The sequence below is a fragment of the Anthonomus grandis genome, chromosome 20 (assembly GCF_022605725.1).
Source record: "Anthonomus grandis grandis chromosome 20, icAntGran1.3, whole genome shotgun sequence".
Lineage (NCBI taxonomy): Eukaryota > Metazoa > Arthropoda > Insecta > Coleoptera > Curculionidae > Anthonomus > Anthonomus grandis.
Window position 1 is genome coordinate 2,793,072 of NC_065565.1, and position 16,906 is coordinate 2,809,977.

Consider the following 16,906-nt stretch of genomic DNA (forward strand, 5'->3'; position numbering starts at 1 on the left):
TTATTATTTTACATGCCGGGTCTTCAACGGGATTCGTTCCAGGTGCAAGTTTAATTTTTTCTTCTAAGTCTAAAAGTATGGATTATCATGACAATATGAATTTCGAAATGTTTGAAAAATCGTTAAAGGAACAGTTAATACCGAACTTGCAAGAACCTTCCTTAATAGTATTAGACAATGCGTCGTATCATTCAAGAATTTTGAATAAACAACCAAATGGAAGTTGGAAAAAAAGCGAAATTTATGAATGGTTAGTGTCTAAACGACATTTTTTAAATATTTTACATTTTTTGGTAGCTTTAAATATTCATACATATTTTTATAAAATTATTTATATTAGCCGGTCGAGGTGTTTGCGATGGATTTTAAGCTCACGTTTGCTATAAGTTCGCAAGGTCGAAATTAGTAAATAGTTAAAATTATGATTACGATGCTCACCTTGATTTGTATAATTACCTCGAATTGTTATCTTAAGACTGATATAAATAGTTGTTAATTTTTGTGAATAAACCAGTATTGAGTTCTACACCCAGTAGTTCTTATTGCTCAACCTACTACGGCCAAGCCACCCTTGCCTGTAAACCTATAGTGAGGCTGCTATAGGGTAGTAGGGAATAAAAAAGGTTTAGGGATAAGCCCTAGATCTTTTCATGGTCCTTCGAGCCGGATTTCACTGTTTATAGGCCATTCTTCTCGGTTGCACAGCCAATTCGGTCCTTTCCACCATAATTTTGATTCTCTTAGAGCGGTAATTACCATGCCTCTTGATATTACGTCAGCTGGATTATCTTGAGATTTGACATGGTTCCACTTCTGCGCTGGTATTAGTTTCACAATTTCGGAGACTCGGTTGGCGACGAAAGTGTTCCATCTTGTAGTATCTCCTTTAATCCAGCCTAGTGTGATCATTGAATCTGTCCAGGCATAGACCTCTTTGCATTCTATTTTTAGGGCCTTTTTTGTTTTGTCCATTAATTTAGCGAGTAGTACGGCAGCACATAGTTCTAGTTTTGGAAGGGTAGTCCGGTTTCTTGCTGGAGCCACTTTGGATTTGGCCTGTAGCATTGTAATATTAATCTCATTTCCACTTTTCGTTATACTGTACATTACTGCACCGTATGCCTTTTCGGATGCATCGCAGAATCCCACCAGATTAATTTCTTGGTTGTCGTATTGGATCCATCTTGGAATTCTGATTTTTGAAATGCTGGTTGTTTCTTCTTGAAATTTTTGCCACTTCTTGTAGGGTTCTTCTTCGACAATGTCATCCCATGCTAATTTTTGAAGCCACAGATCCTGAATGATTAGTTTTGCTCGAATGGTAAAGGGTGCTAACCATCCTAATGGGTCAAATATCTTCGCGATTTCTGACAGCATCTGCCTTTTAGTATTGCTGGTTCTTGTTATTGCATTGACTTTAAAATGGAAGCTATCATCAGCTGGACTCCATAATATTCCTAGTGATTTCTTGACCTCTTCTTCACCAATTTCAACAGTGCTCTTTTCTTTTAGCTCTTCTGGGATTTCTTGTAGAAGGTCTTTGGAATTGCTGGACCATTTTCTCAGTGTAAAATTACCGGATTTTAGTAATTTTATTAGTTCATTTTGAAGTTCATGTGCTTCTGTGACACTGTTAGCACCCGAAAGTACGTCATCAACATAAAAGTCTTCCAGGATAATCTTCGATGCTTTTTTAAAGTTTCTTTGTTCATCTTAAGCTAGTTGGTGAAGAGTTCTTATGGCTAAGAATGGTGCCGGGCCTGTTCCGTATGTTACTGTGGTTAATCGGAATTCTTGTAGTGGTTCATCTGGATGCTCTCTCCAGACAATCCTTTGATATTCCTGATCTGCACTATCCACTTTTATTTGTCTATACATTTTTTCTATGTCTGCTATAAATCCAAGTCTGTGTTTTTTCCAGCGTAGTAGAATGTTTGCCAGGTCATTCTGTAATCTGGGTCCGGTATGCATGTTTTCGTTTAAATTTTGTTTGTTGGTTGTTTTACATGATGCGTCGAAGACTACTCTAAGTTTTGTAGTTGTACTTTCTTCTCTTGTGACAGCTTGATGAGGTATGTAATATTTTCCTTGATTATAGGCGTATTTGGGCGGCAACTCCTTTGGTTTACTTGAAGATGAAGGCGGCGTCGTGAGCGGCAACTCCTTTGGTTTACTTGAAGATGAAGGCGGCGTCGTGAGCGGCAACTCCTTTGGTTTAATTTGAAGATGGAGGCGGCGTCGTGGGCGGCAACTCCTTTTGTAGATGGAGACAGCGTCGTGAGCGGCTGCTCCTGGTTCAATTAAAAGCTCGAAGGACCATAAAAGAAAATCAGAATTCCTTGCCATATATGCTAAAATCTGAACTTCTTTCAATTGCAAAATCGCTGAAAAGACCAAAAATATATGCTGTTGATGAAATAGTACGTGAATATGGCCATGAAGTTTTAAGATTGCCACCATACCATTGTCAGTTTAATGCCATTGAGCTTACATGGGCAGGGTCAAAATCTTATTATGAGACGCATGTGGGTGCTGGCCTTAGATCTGACCAGGTTGAAACTGTTTGGAATCACATCACAAAGGAGTATTGGCGGAAATCATTGGATCACACAGAAAACGTTATTAGAACCTGGTGGAAGAGAGAAATAGTACTTGATATCCAAGTTGAACCATCGATCATTGCTCCATTTGAAGAAGATTCGGAAAATGACGAAGGGTTTTCCGACTCTGTTAGTGATAATGATAGTTATAATTAGTTTCTTTTTTTAGTCAAATTTGTTGCTTCATTTTTACACATTCACTTAAATCTTCAGTCTTCGGCTTCTTTCTTTTTCACTTTTTTTCCTTCTTGGGAATAAGATTGTCCTTGTTTTCATATACAACCTTTTGCACCATTCTTAAACTAATTCCAAGCGCTTTAGCTACTTCTTCTTGTACATTCTAAGAAATCCCTTAGTTTCTTTTTCGTTATTAAAATAATTAGTTTTCTTTTTGCATTTCGTTTATTATTTAGGTATGATTAAAAAGTACAAAAATTTTTTTTTAAACAAAGCTAAGTAAATAAATTGGTGAATGCGCTGGGAGATAGAAATGCCCGGCGTATTCTCCATTTTTTTATTAGTTAGTTTCAATCTATTCTTTGCTTTGTAATGTGTAAATAAATAAAAATTCATAAGAAAACGACATTTTAAAGAACTGTCGTAGCTCCCCTCGTATTTATCTTTTTAAAAAAAGCTAAGTAAATAAATTGGTGAATGCCCTGGGAGATAGAAATGCCCGCCGCATTCACCAGTTTTTCTTAGTTATTTTTTATTTTTTTTTTGACTTTTAACTGATATAAAAGAAAAGATAACACAATTTTTTTAATTTGCTGTGCATCAACGTATAGATTGAGTCGAACGATAAATAATAAATCATGAAATTAAAATGTCATTTTAAAAGTAACATGAACTTGCCCTTAAACAAAGAAAGTAGTTTTCTGGTCTCTGACTGCACTGCATCACACACAATACAAATTATTTGCTTGTCATTATACCAAAATGTATAGTTTCCCAATAATTATTACAAAAAAACACAATCACACATAAACAAAGAAGAAGACAAGATCAAATAATCGTTAAAAATTAGACGCTGTGCCCTGAAATCGACAAATTAGTATGTTATGCACATACATAGGGTCATGCTAAATCGTATAACAATTTCTCAAAAATTTAGGTAACAACCATTTTTAAATGAAATATGTACAATTTTAATGAAATGCTAGGGAGGCATTTTTGCTCTCATAAAAAAATATAAAATGCTTAGATTTAGATTTTATTGCTTAAAGAAAAATTGTTACTGAGAATTCTGTCTATTTCGGATAATTTTTCAAAAAAAAAAAGTAAATATTATGTCTGGCAACTTAGCAGAATATCGGGGATTCTAGGCATATACCGATGAGGCGTATACCCAACGGGCTTTATACTTCTGGGCTTTTTCACGATATGAAAGGAAATAACCAACGTATGTTTTACATGTCGAATCTCGGATACGTAGTATTCCGCAGACATTTTTACGGCGTTAAAGGCATCACGTCAGTTAATAATTATGATCGAAGGTGTATACGCGGCTTTAATATGTCACATGACGGCGTTCAATGTATTGTCAAACTCTCAAGGAAATAACATTTTGGCAGCCACTGATTTTTCAATTTAATTCATATTACCTGGTGACCTTAGAACCCGCACGTTAAGAGCGAAGGCGACCATACTTTCTTATCAGAGGGTATACTTTCATATCAAGTGGTATGATACGAGCATGAAATAAAATAAACAAATAGGCAGTGCAAAAAAAGACAAAACAAATGTTTAAATAAATATATATCTTAGTGTAAAGCCAGCAGTATCAGCCTGACAATAATAAAATTCAAATTAAATGAATTTTTGCAAGCTTGATCGAAGCAAAAATTCGCTGTAATTGAATTTCTTAAACAACAACATCAATATGTGATTAACAAATTAATTAAAAGGCCAATTTTTAACATTTTTTGCAAACTCCAAGGACTCGAGCCTCAGTTATCACCTGATTGATGACGTAAAATAGAAATTCTTTTGCATTTGCTATAAACGAGACGGGGAGGGTATACCCGAAAAATCCCAAACTTTGGAGGTTGATATCTCAGCTTCTGTTATTAATACATGTGTAGCGCGTAACTCGGTTCAAACCAATTCATTTTCAACCCGTGTGAGTCATACCTACTATCCAACTACAAAAAAAATTACTAAGTCCAGACAAGCAAATTTTGTTTTAAAAGATTCAGAGATTTGGTGGCCGCCAGCTTTTAGACAGTGGAGAAGGTAGTGGGAGAAATTTTAATAGGAGCGCCACTTGATTTAAATATTTTACACCAAACCCTGATATATTATGATGGTAATATAAGCCCCCCTTAATCAAGAAAATGATGACCTATATTTATGCTTGTACCTAGATCCTTAAAGCTGAAAATAATTTGGGAAAAACTCAAATAACAATCCATAGGTCCACCAGATTGATATAATCATCCAAGAATTTACATAGTCACTTCCATTTGTATAAAAAAATTAAATTCTACTGAGATATTTAAATTTAGATAAATATTCAAAATGTAATACTGTAGTAATTTTAAGTAAATAAAAGAAATTGACAAAAGAATTAAGAGTTACTTGAGGTATGCTTAAGGCGAGGAATTAGTAAGAAAAAAAAAACAAATCCGCACTGAACTACTGTTCAAGGAGAAAATCCAAAACGTGATCACGTGTTGTTTACAAGAAGTATATGTCTGGAGCCTAATTCACAATACCTCACTGGCCCTAAATACCTTTTACAAACTCTAGTCAAGTCATATTAATCTAAATAAAACTTTTAAATAGTAAGGTTCGAATAGTATACTGCTGTTCTGATGTCTGATCTGTTCATGTCTAGGAGCTGTTCAGCTCTTTTTCTAGAAGTGGTTATAAACTTTTTTGCCTGTCTTAGTCCTGGTGCTCTTCTCCAGTGCGACAGCAATTGTTCTTTTTCCCACCTGTTTAGGTCTTCGGTGATGTGGGTCTTCATTAAACCACAGTATGGCTCTGGACCATAGTATGGTGTTTGAGCCCCTTTTTTTGCAAGGCGATCGGCTTCTTCGTTCCCCTCTATACCCCGGTGGCCAGGTAGCCACATTAGTGTTACTTGATTCTTTGTTGTAAGGCGCTTTAGGGTTTGTTTGCACTCCCAGACTAGCTTTGAATCACATTTAAAAGCTTTCAGGGCCTTTAGAGTAGCTTGGCTGTCTGATAGTATAAATATGTGTTTTCTTTGGAGGCCTTGGTTGATGCACTCTTCTGCACATATGTCTATGGCAAGCACTTCAGCTTGAAAGATGTTAGGGTATTTGCCCAGTGACTTTGAGATCTTAATGTTAGGGCCTGACACGGCCATGTAACGTGTTTTTGGAGGTTGAGGGTTGAGGCGGAGGTGAATTATACGACTGCTTTGAAGGCGGAATGACAACTGCTTTATTTTATGAAAATGGCGTTATATATATACATGACAAATGACATATGCTACTTGTCAATCTGTATTGACATATCGATTAAGGCTCCTGTACGTAAACGACTATAAGGTATACATCACATCCCCCTTATTGGCCCAAATAAAATGCTATATCACAACTTGCTTTTTTCCATAATTTCTATCACAGTTCAAACCTGTTATTAAATACATAGCCTATATTATTAATACCCTTATACACATATACACAGCCTCATTAACCTGATTGTATGTGTCTGGTTGTCTGGTCGACAGTTATTTTTGTTAACGCTTGGCAATACCGCATCCCTTCCATATCACGACGTCACCATGCGCGAGGAGAGCGCCGCGCGAGGTAGAAGTGGGAACGACGGACTCTCTCGTTTTGACTTTTCTGACGACGCAAGCAATGGCGTCATACTATTTAATTTAATAATTTATACTGTACTTATTACTGTGTTTGGCAAATAAATGTTGTTTTTTAATTAACGTGAAATGCAAATAATCTGAACGCCATACACTACATTTTATGGTCCTTCGTCGCTGGATTTGACTCCTGAACGGAATTTTACTGCATTTTAACATCCGTACGGGACTTTCAACGAGGCTTTTACCGCATTTATTTGTGGCTTGAACTAGAAGAAACGCCGATCGCCGACCCAATCGACCCAATCGACACAAGTTTGGATATTTTGCCTTTTTTGACGACGGGAACAACAAGACCGTCTTCTCAGGGAACACCGATTGGTTTTGCTTATTTCACTACAGGTTAGTGCGTTCCTTTATCACTTTCTTTCCTTTACTTTTACAGGCCTCTGTTTGATTTATTTGTTTATTTTTTTTTTAATAAACTTAAACTGCTTTTTATTTGTGTTACTTTATGGTGGTTACTTTGATGGTACTTTACATTGATTTACAAACGATTTCGTGATATTTGATGCTACTTTGGTGACAAAATTAATACCTTTAACTGACATTTGTTTACGTTGCAATATATTATACATTTTGCTGGTATACTATACCTATTTACACTAATTTCTTTTGGTATTTCACACTCCCTTTGATGGTGATTTCTACTATTTCCATTTTATCAAATTTTGACATTTAATATACCTACTTTATTAGATATTTTACACATTTTTGGTGTTACTTACGTAGGTTTGATAACTTTACATGCATTTTAATTAAGTGTTCTGAGAAACCTATTTAATTGCATTGTTTTATTACTTTGCCTCTATTTTGAACAATTTCTTTGAAACTACTTATATATTTGTATTATTAACTATTCGAGATGGCTGACGCAAGAAATAAAAGAAAGGCTACTAAAGCTGCTCTTACACGGTTTGAAAACTATTTTCAAGCTATTAAGTCAAACATAAATCTTTCTCAAACTGATTTGGTGGAACTCAAAATGCGTGCGCAAAAGGCTGATCAATTGTTGGAAGATTTTAACGCTGCTCAGTTAAAGATTGCCGCTACGGAGACTGATATTGATTTTGATGAACATGACAGTGAGTCTAAACAATTTGAAAATAAATTCTACCGCATAACATCTGAAGCGAGCAAATTTTTAATTGACCAGATGCAGCCGCAGGTTTTAACTCCAAACGTGGAAACTAATTTAGCATCTAATTCTAATGATGATTTAGCTAACATTAGACTGCCTCCAATAAACCTTCCAACGTTTGACGGTTCATATGACCAATGGTTGTTTTTTAGAGACACTTTCAATTCTTTAATACATAGCAATTTCAAACTGACACCAGCCAAAAAATTTCATTACTTGCGCCTCTCTCTAAAGGGTGTGGCAGCTGAAACTATCTCATCACTTGAAATCTCTGACGCCAATTATGATGTAGCCTGGAACATCTTAAATGAGAGATCCGAAAACAAACAGATTTTAGTCAGCAACCATGTAACGGCTATTTTTAATTTGCCATCTTTATCACGTGAATCTGGACGTGGCCTTAGAGTCATACTTGACGGCTTACAGAAGCACATGGGCGCCTTGACGGTTTTAAAGATGCCCACAGAACATTGGGATGCCTTAATCTGTCATATTGTGACAGGTAAATTTGACAATGTGACTAGAAGAGCTTGGGATTCCAAAACCTTTATTGAAGAACTCCCTACTTACAAGGAACTTATAGATTTTTTAAAAGACAGATGCCGAATTTTAGAGTCTTTCGAAAACAGCTCTTTAAGAAACGCTTCAAACAAAATCGAAAGGCCTCGCCAATCACACCCCAACTTTCATAAAAATACTTCTCAATCCTTTGTCGCCACTAACAGTAATAAAAAATGCACGTTTTGTCAAAAAGAACATCTCATCTACACATGTCCTCAGTTTTTACAAATTTCTGCTATTGAAAAATTAAATAATGCTAAACAAATGAAGTTATGTATTAATTGCCTTTCTATAGGCCACGCAACTAAAAACTGTAGGTCGTCTGGATGTAGAAAATGTGGAAAATTCCACCATACCCTTCTACATTTCAACAGAACCGATTCTGGGACTGTACAAACCAATAATAATAACACATCTACCTCTTCTTATTCCAACAGCACTGAGACTGACTTGAAAGACGTAGCCACAACCTCTTTGTCTACACATGTGATGCACACTCCTCTTATATACTCACCTTGTAGTTTAGTGGTAAATGAAAAACTTAATTTAAACACTGTATTATTATCCACTGCTATCATCAAAGTTTTTGACACTACAGATAAGTCACACTTGTGTAGAGTACTCCTAGACAGTGGAAGCCAATCCAATTTCATTTCAGAAAGACTTTGCAACTTGTTATAACTTCCTATTGAAAATATTAAACATTCTATCACTGGTATCAGTCAGAAAATTGAAACCATAAATTCTAGAGTTTTTGCTAAAGTCCAATCCAATTTTTCTAACTTTGAGGCGAACATATCGTGTCTTGTACTTAAATCTATAACTGGAAATATTCCAGCTATATCCTTTGACTCCAGTTTATTACATATTCCCAAAAATATTGCATTGACTGACCCCGATTTCAGCTCTGCAAAACCTATTGACTTACTGCTCGGAGCAGACATTTTCTGGGAACTGATCCATATTGGTCAAATAAAATTGGGTCGAGGACTTCCAATTTTGCAAAAGACACATTTTGGATGGATTATTTCTGGTCCTTTACAAACTAATCTTAGTTCAAGCCTTTGCTCAAAGACACAGTGCTTTTTTACAACTTCAATTGACAATCAGCTAACTAAATTTTGGGAGGTAGAGGAATTTCCTAAAACTAAATACTTATCACCAGAGGAAACCTTTTGCGAGGAACATTTCTCTCAGCACACTTCTAGAGCCCCTGATGGTAAATTTGTAGTACATCTTCCACTTAAGGACTCCATTGATCGTCTTGGGGACTCGAAGTTGACAGCTACAAGTCGTTTTTTAAATCTTGTAGGGAAACTGAATAAAAGCCCTGATTTAAAACGTACTTATCAAGATTTTATAACAGAATATGAAAAACTCGGTCACATGACCCTATCTAAGAATCAAAATGATACTTCTGGATATTTTTTACCGCACCACTGTGTGCTTAAATTAAGCTCCACTAGTACTAAACTACGGGTCGTTTTCGATGCTTCCTGTAAATCTGACTCAGGTTTTTCTTTAAACGATTTACTTATGGTCGGACCTAATGTCCAAAACAGTCTTTTTTCAATTCTCTTACGGTATCGTATACATCCTGTAGTTCTCAGTGGTGACATTGAAAAAATGTATCGACAGGTCTATGTAGCCCCTGAATATCGTAAACTTCAGAGAATTCTTTGGCGTGCTAATATTAATGAGCCGATTTTAACTTACGATTTGACCACCGTTACATACGGTACAGCCTCTGCTGCATTTCTGGCTACTAGATCTTTGCAGGAAGTAGGTAAAATACATGCTAAAGACTGTCCAAAGATTTCTAACATAATACAGCGTGATTTTTACGTTGATGACCTTTTAACCGGAGCACAAACAGTCGATGAACTTAGACAAATTAAAGAAGACATCCATGATCTTCTTATGAAGTATGGATTTCCACTTAGAAAATGGGCTTCAAATGAGCCAACCTTAACTTCTGATTCCTCAATACATTCGATTTCTTTTGATACAGATATTCCTTCTAAAACCTTGGGCCTTTTATGGAATCACATTTCTGACACGCTAGAATATAAAATAGGTCCTATTGAATCTAGCACTCGCGTAACAAAACGTACAATTTTATCATCAATTTCCCAGATTTTTGACCCTCTTGGTCTACTTTCTCCTGTCACAATCTCGGCAAAAATCATCTTGCAACAGCTGTGGAAGCTTAAAATATCATGGGATGAATCGATTCCAATGGATCTTTTCACAATCTGGTCATCTTACAGGACACAACTTGTGGAATTGAATAATCTTAAAATACCAAGACTAACTCTTTGCGGTAATCCTATTGAGCTGCAATTACATGGCTTCTCTGATGCTGCGGAGCCAGGTTATGGTGCCTGCGTGTACCTTTGTTCAAAGGATTCGTTAGGCAATTCTTCGTCTAAACTACTCTGTGCAAAAACTAGAGTCTCTCCACTTAAAGAATTGACTATTCCTAGGCTCGAGCTTTGTGCAGCATTACTCTTAGCAGAACTAGCTAAAACTGTGTTAGCTTCAATACCCTCTACTTTGGACTCTAAGCACTACTGGTGTGACTCTACAATAGTACTTGCCTGGATTAGATCATCTCCTCATCGTCTAAAGACATTTATTGCTAATCGAATAGCTCAAATTCAATCCATAACTAATATTGATGAATGGAGATATATTAGAACCGCAGACAATCCAGCTGATCTACTTACTAGAGGAATTCCACCTTTAAGCTTGTTAAATTCGACTTTATGGTTTCATGGACCTCCTTGGCTGACTGAAGATGAGTGGCCAACCGACATAGTAGATTTATCAAATATTGATACTCCTGAATTACGAAATGTCACTTCTTTTCATGTGTCCATCGAAAAACATACCAATAATGACTTACTTACTTTAATTGACAAATTTTCTAAGCTAACTAAACTGGTTCGTACTTTTGCCTTTGTGCTACGCTTTAAAAACATCCTTAAATTAAAATCTAAATCTGACTTTTTTAATAGAGAGCTTTCAACTCTGGAAATTGAGAATTCTTTGCATACACTTGTCAGCTTGGTACAAGCTTCAACATTTTCTGAAGAATTTAAAGCACTGAAGAATAATAATAAGGTCTCTAATAAATCCAAACTCCTTACCTTGAATCCCTTCTTTGACCACACTCTTAATCTTATTCGAGTTGGGGGTCGTTTGCAACAATCTGATTATGAATATCAAAAGAAACACCCTATAGTTTTACCCCCTAAACATTCACTTTCACTTTTGATCGCACATTCTGAACATATTAAGCTACTTCATGCTGGTCCACAACTTACATTGGCATCACTTCGTGAAAGCTTCTGGCCAATCAATGGCAGGAACTTAATTAAAAAGGTTTATCGTGACTGTTTAACTTGTTTTCGCTTTGTTGCAAAATCGACAAAGTACCTTATGGGTAATTTACCCAAGACACGAATTACACCCTCTAGACCCTTTTCTGTGTCCGGTGTTGACTACGCAGGGCCCTTCTCCCTTAGGGATCGCAAAGGACGTAATTTTAGAACTAACAAGGCATACATAGCATTGTTTGTGTGTTTTGCTACCAAGGCTATTCACCTAGAGCTAGTAAGTGATCTTACTAGCGAATGTTTCTTAGCCGCTTTGTACAGATTCATGTCACGAAGAGGCAAGTGCATACAAATTTATTCTGATCAAGGGACAACATTCGTGGGTGCATTAAATGAATTAAATGCGTTTCTCAAAGAACACTCTTCTACTATTTCGGATAAATTAGCAAATCAAGGTATACAATGGAATTTTATACCGCCTCGCGCTCCACACTTTGGTGGGCTTTGGGAGTCCAGCGTTAAATCGGTAAAGTTTCATCTTAAGCGTGTAGTTGGTAGTTTATCATTAACTTTTGAAGATTTTTCTACAATAATTACTCAAATAGAAGCCTGTTTAAACTCCAGACCCTTATGTCCTCTTTCTGATAATCCGAATGATCCAAATCCTCTCACTCCTGCGCACTTTCTTATTGGTGAACCATTGACGACGTGCCCACAAGTTGATCTACTGGGAGTAGCAGAGAACAGACTATCAAAATACCAACATAGGCAACAAATGGTGCAACATTTTTGGTCTCGTTGGGTCAAGGAATGCATTGCAGAACTCCAGATACGTACGAAATGGAAGCAGAATTACCCGCAGCTCCTGAAACTAGGCGTTCTTGTGCTCATCATGGAGGATGGATTACCACCATTAAAATGGCGAACTGGCCGAGTGGTACAAATATTTCCTGGAGGAGATGGTATTGTCCGAACAGTATTAGTAAGGACTGCTGCTGGCGAGTATAAGCGTCCAGTTACGAAGATTGCTGTCCTGCCTATTTATGATTTTTAAGGCCTGGAGGCTTTCAAGGGGGGCGATATGTCTGGTTGTCTGGTCGACAGTTATTTTTGTTAACGCTTGGCAATACCGCATCCCTTCCATATCACGACGTCACCATGCGCGAGGAGAGCGCCGCGCGAGGTAGAAGTGGGAACGACGGACTCTCTCGTTTTGACTTTTCTGACGACGCAAGCAATGGCGTCATACTATTTAATTTAATAATTTATACTGTACTTATTACTGTGTTTGGCAAATAAATGTTGTTTTTTAATTAACGTGAAATGCAAATAATCTGAACGCCATACACTACAGTATGTACAACACAATTCTTTTATAACACGAGTTATTTTACACCCTTTCTCTATATAAAAATCATAACCATTTAACTATATATTTTATAATATACCTATGTAATTAGCCTATGCCAAATAAATTCAGAACATTACTTATTATACAATATTCAATTTAAAAACTTTTTATCTATAAGTTATGTAACCATCAAACTTTGAGTTTCTCTTAATATTTCGACCAGATTTAGATGTTGACGGGAGAATGTCAGTATTTGTAAAATCTGAATCTGCATGTGCATTAGAGTTTAATTGAGTGCTGTTTGCATCACTCTCATTTTGTAATAATTCCGTAATATTCTCAGTTGGTTGATAACCTGTATTATCCTTCACTGACTCAGTTGACTCGAAACTACTCGTACTTGAATTTAAATCCTCTATACTCATTCTGTCATTTGGTACTTGTTTTTTCTCCCATGATTGGCGATCATCTATGATCACTTCGAATGGAATTTCTAGATCCAGCATGGCCGTTATGTGGTCACGTGGTTTGCTGGCATTTTCCAGTTTAATTTCTTCGAGGATGCGCAGGTGACCACTTAAATCCCCAGGCTTGAATTTGCCGGTTTGGAAAAGCCTGTGAGCACTGTTAATTGCCTCTTTTTGTACGCTTATGTGAAGTGGAGGCATGTTTAGCAGTGTCTCTAGGGCTGTGGTAGAACAAGTAGACATTGCCCCGGTTATTCCTAGACATATCAGCCTTTAGACTTTGTTTAATTTGGTCTGTGCGGTTCTTTGTTTGGTCTTCGGCCACCATACCAGCGAAGCGTGTGTGATGATGGGCTTAATGACTGTCTGGTAGATCCAGTATACCATTTTCGGTTTTAGCCCCCATGTCTTGCCAGCGAGTTTGCGGCATGTCCAGATTGCCACTATGGCTTTGGAAATGGTCTTGCCTAGATGATTGTTCCAAGTTAGTTTGTGGTCCAAGGTAACCCCCAGGTATTTCACCTCGTTAGAAAATGTTAGCTAAGTTCCGTTTAATATAGGTGCTCTGAGTTCTAGCTTCCTTCTTCTGGTAAACGGCACTAAAATTGTTTTTCTAGGATTTAAAGATAATCCTTCAGTTTCGCCCCAGTTTTGTATAGTATTTAGGGCACTTTGCATTCGATTCGATATTACGCCCTCGTGCTTGCCCCTAACTATTACTACCAGGTCATCTGCGTAGCCTAGAACTGTGAATCCGGATCTACTTAATATGTTAAGAATTTTGTTTACTACTAATGTCCACAGTAGAGGTGACAGAACTCCTCCTTGGGGACATCATTTTACTGTGGTTACTGTTGCTGTCGCTCCATTTATTTCTGCTGTGATGGAGCGGTGCTTGAGCATTGATCCTGTCCACTTTACGATGGGGGCCTCCACCCCCCAGTCTTGCAAGGCTTTTGTTATGGACAGGTGTGAGGTATTGTCGAATGCTCCCTCTATGTCAATGAATGCAGTAAGAGCAATTTCTTTGCAGTCGTTTGACTTTTCTATGTCTCTTACGAGGCAGTGCAGTGCGCTTATTGTAGATTTGCCTGCTTGGTAGGCAAATTGTCTAGGGTGGAGCAGTGTTCTAGAAAGAGTTACGCTTCTTATGTATTGGTCGATTGCTTTCTCCATTGTTTTTAGAAGAAAGGAGGTTAGACTAATCGGGTGATATGATTTTGCTTCGTTTTCAGGACGACGCCCCGTTTTTGGTATGAATATTACATTAGCCTCTCTCCAAGCTAGTGGTACGTGTCCTAAAATGAGGCTGGCTTTAAAGATTTTTTGTAGGTGTACTTTTAGTATCTCATAGCCTCTTTGTAGCAGAGCTGGGAAAATTCCATCTTTGCCTGGAGATTTGTAGGGCTTAAAGCTTTCGATTGCCCATTTGATTCTGTTAGTTGTGAGGATTTTGCTTGCCAGCCTTTTACTTCTCCCATTTGGGTTTTGGAGCCCTTCGTTTTGGAGGTTTGACTGCTTCTGGTTATCTTCAATAATCTGCGATCCCGGGAAGCGAGTCTGAAGAAGTACCTCTAGGCTTTCTTTTTGATCGTTACAGTATTCACCGCTTGGCTTTTTTAGTAGACCAATTCAGTTCGAATGATTTTTTGAAAGGATTTTTTGCAGACGTTGTGCTGGGGCTAATTCATCTATTCCCTCGCAGAACTGCCTCCATGATTTCCTTTTTGATTTTCTAAGTTCTTTGTTGTACACGGTGAGGGCTGTTTTGTAGTGCGCCCAGTCTCCAGTAATTTTTGCTTTGTTAAACAGTTTCCTGACCTCTCGTTTCACACGTCCGAGTTCTTCGTTCCACCAAGGCACGTCCCTTCGGATAGCCTTCTGTTTTACGGGACAGCTGTTCTCAAAGGAGTTACTGATTGCGTTGATTAGATTGCTAGATGAATCTTCTAGTTCTTCAATTGTGTTTAAATCGGTAGGAGTTTCATCTAAACTCAGACAGAGACCCTCTACATAGGAGTCCCAATTGGTAAGTTTTGGTATTCTCGTCTCTTCTGAGTGATATATTTTTGCCTCTAAATCAAACAAAATAGACTGATGGTCTAAAAAGGAGGGTTCGTTTGACACATGCCAATTATTTATTGTGTGTGATGTGAATGAGTCAGAAAGGGTTTTGTCTAAGACTTTTTTCTGACTGCATTAATAAAAGTGGGTTTGCTACCTTTGTTGATAATGTCTATGTTGTTAGAATTCAAGTATTCAAAAAGATGCTCACCTCTCAGATTTATGTCGGTGCTGCCCCAACCAATGTTGTGATGTGCACTGGCATCGGCCCCGATGATGTAGTGTCTGTTCCTTTCTTTACACCATGAAATGAGACGTCGTACCATCTCGGGTGGGGCTTGATCTTCGTCCCTTGGAAAGTAGGCGGAGGATATGAGAATATGCCTTGGCTTATATAACTTGGGATAGATGCATGTACTTTAAAATATTTGTTTTATTATTTTGAGAAATTTGAATCTTATAAATTCTAATAATAATTAATAATTCCAAAATCCTGGAGCATAAAAAATCAATAACAACATTTTTTTTTTGTTTTTTGTTTTCCAAAAATTACGGGAAAAGGAATTGCAACTTTTTGTTTTTAGGTTTTTCATAAGGAACACTAACTTTTGGCAAAGTATCAAGATTTTGCCTATTTTTTCCAAAAAAAGAGTTACAGATTTACTGTACTACATGTTCATAAAAACACTTTTCGTCTTTAAATTAACCAAAGATTCGATGGTCTACATATTTTACTCTAACAGCCTCTATAAACCTAATATTATTTAAACCTGAATATTAATTCCCAGGTCTGGTCAACTCATCGAACCCAGCTGGCATTGCGTACTACAAGAACCTTATAGCGGCATTAAAGAAAAATAACATCGAACCACTCGTCACTATGCACCATTGGGATTTACCAACTTACCTTGAAGATTTAGGAGGTTTCACCAACTCGCAAATTCAAGACTGGTTTGTAGACTATGCCCGATTCTTGTTTGAGAATTTTGGAGATGACGTCAAAAACTGGATCACTTTTAATGAACCGAAACAAACTTGTGAACACGGGTAAGAAATATTTATTTTAATTTGCTAACCCCTAAGCATTTCGTGGCACTACTTTAAAGCATTGATCATAGGTACCACATGCAATAATTATTTTCTGGGATGAAACAAAGGCCACACACGTTTTCCTAGATTTATGTTAATGTAAACAATATTTACCGGGTTTATTAAGTCAAAAAATACGAGTTGTCCCTATATTTTTAGCCTAAAAAATTAATCTTTTAAATAACTTGTCATCCTGAAAATCATACGTTGATATTGACTACTATAAATTGATAATTGATTTATTTTAAATATTGATTATTTATGTAAATTTCATTAGTTCATTTAATTAAATATTTTTGAGCAGCATAAATTAGATTGTGGTTATTCATTTAAATTCTTTAAAGTAATAAAGGGATTTCGGTTTTATTACACAAAGAGGTTTAAAGCATGTGGCGCTTAGTTTATAGTTTTCTATTAAGTTTACCCGCATTACTCTCGC

At 36.9% G+C, this 16,906-nt stretch overlaps 1 protein-coding gene across 1 annotated transcript in view; it reads left to right on the plus strand.

The window, feature by feature from the left end:
* Positions 1-16,906, plus strand: part of LOC126747788 (myrosinase 1-like) — a 76,881-nt gene that overhangs the window by 19,476 nt on the left and 40,499 nt on the right. The window contains exon 3 of the mRNA XM_050456591.1: positions 16,167-16,425. Within this exon, the coding sequence (XP_050312548.1) occupies positions 16,167-16,425 (259 nt within the window). The remainder of the gene's footprint in view (positions 1-16,166; positions 16,426-16,906) is intronic.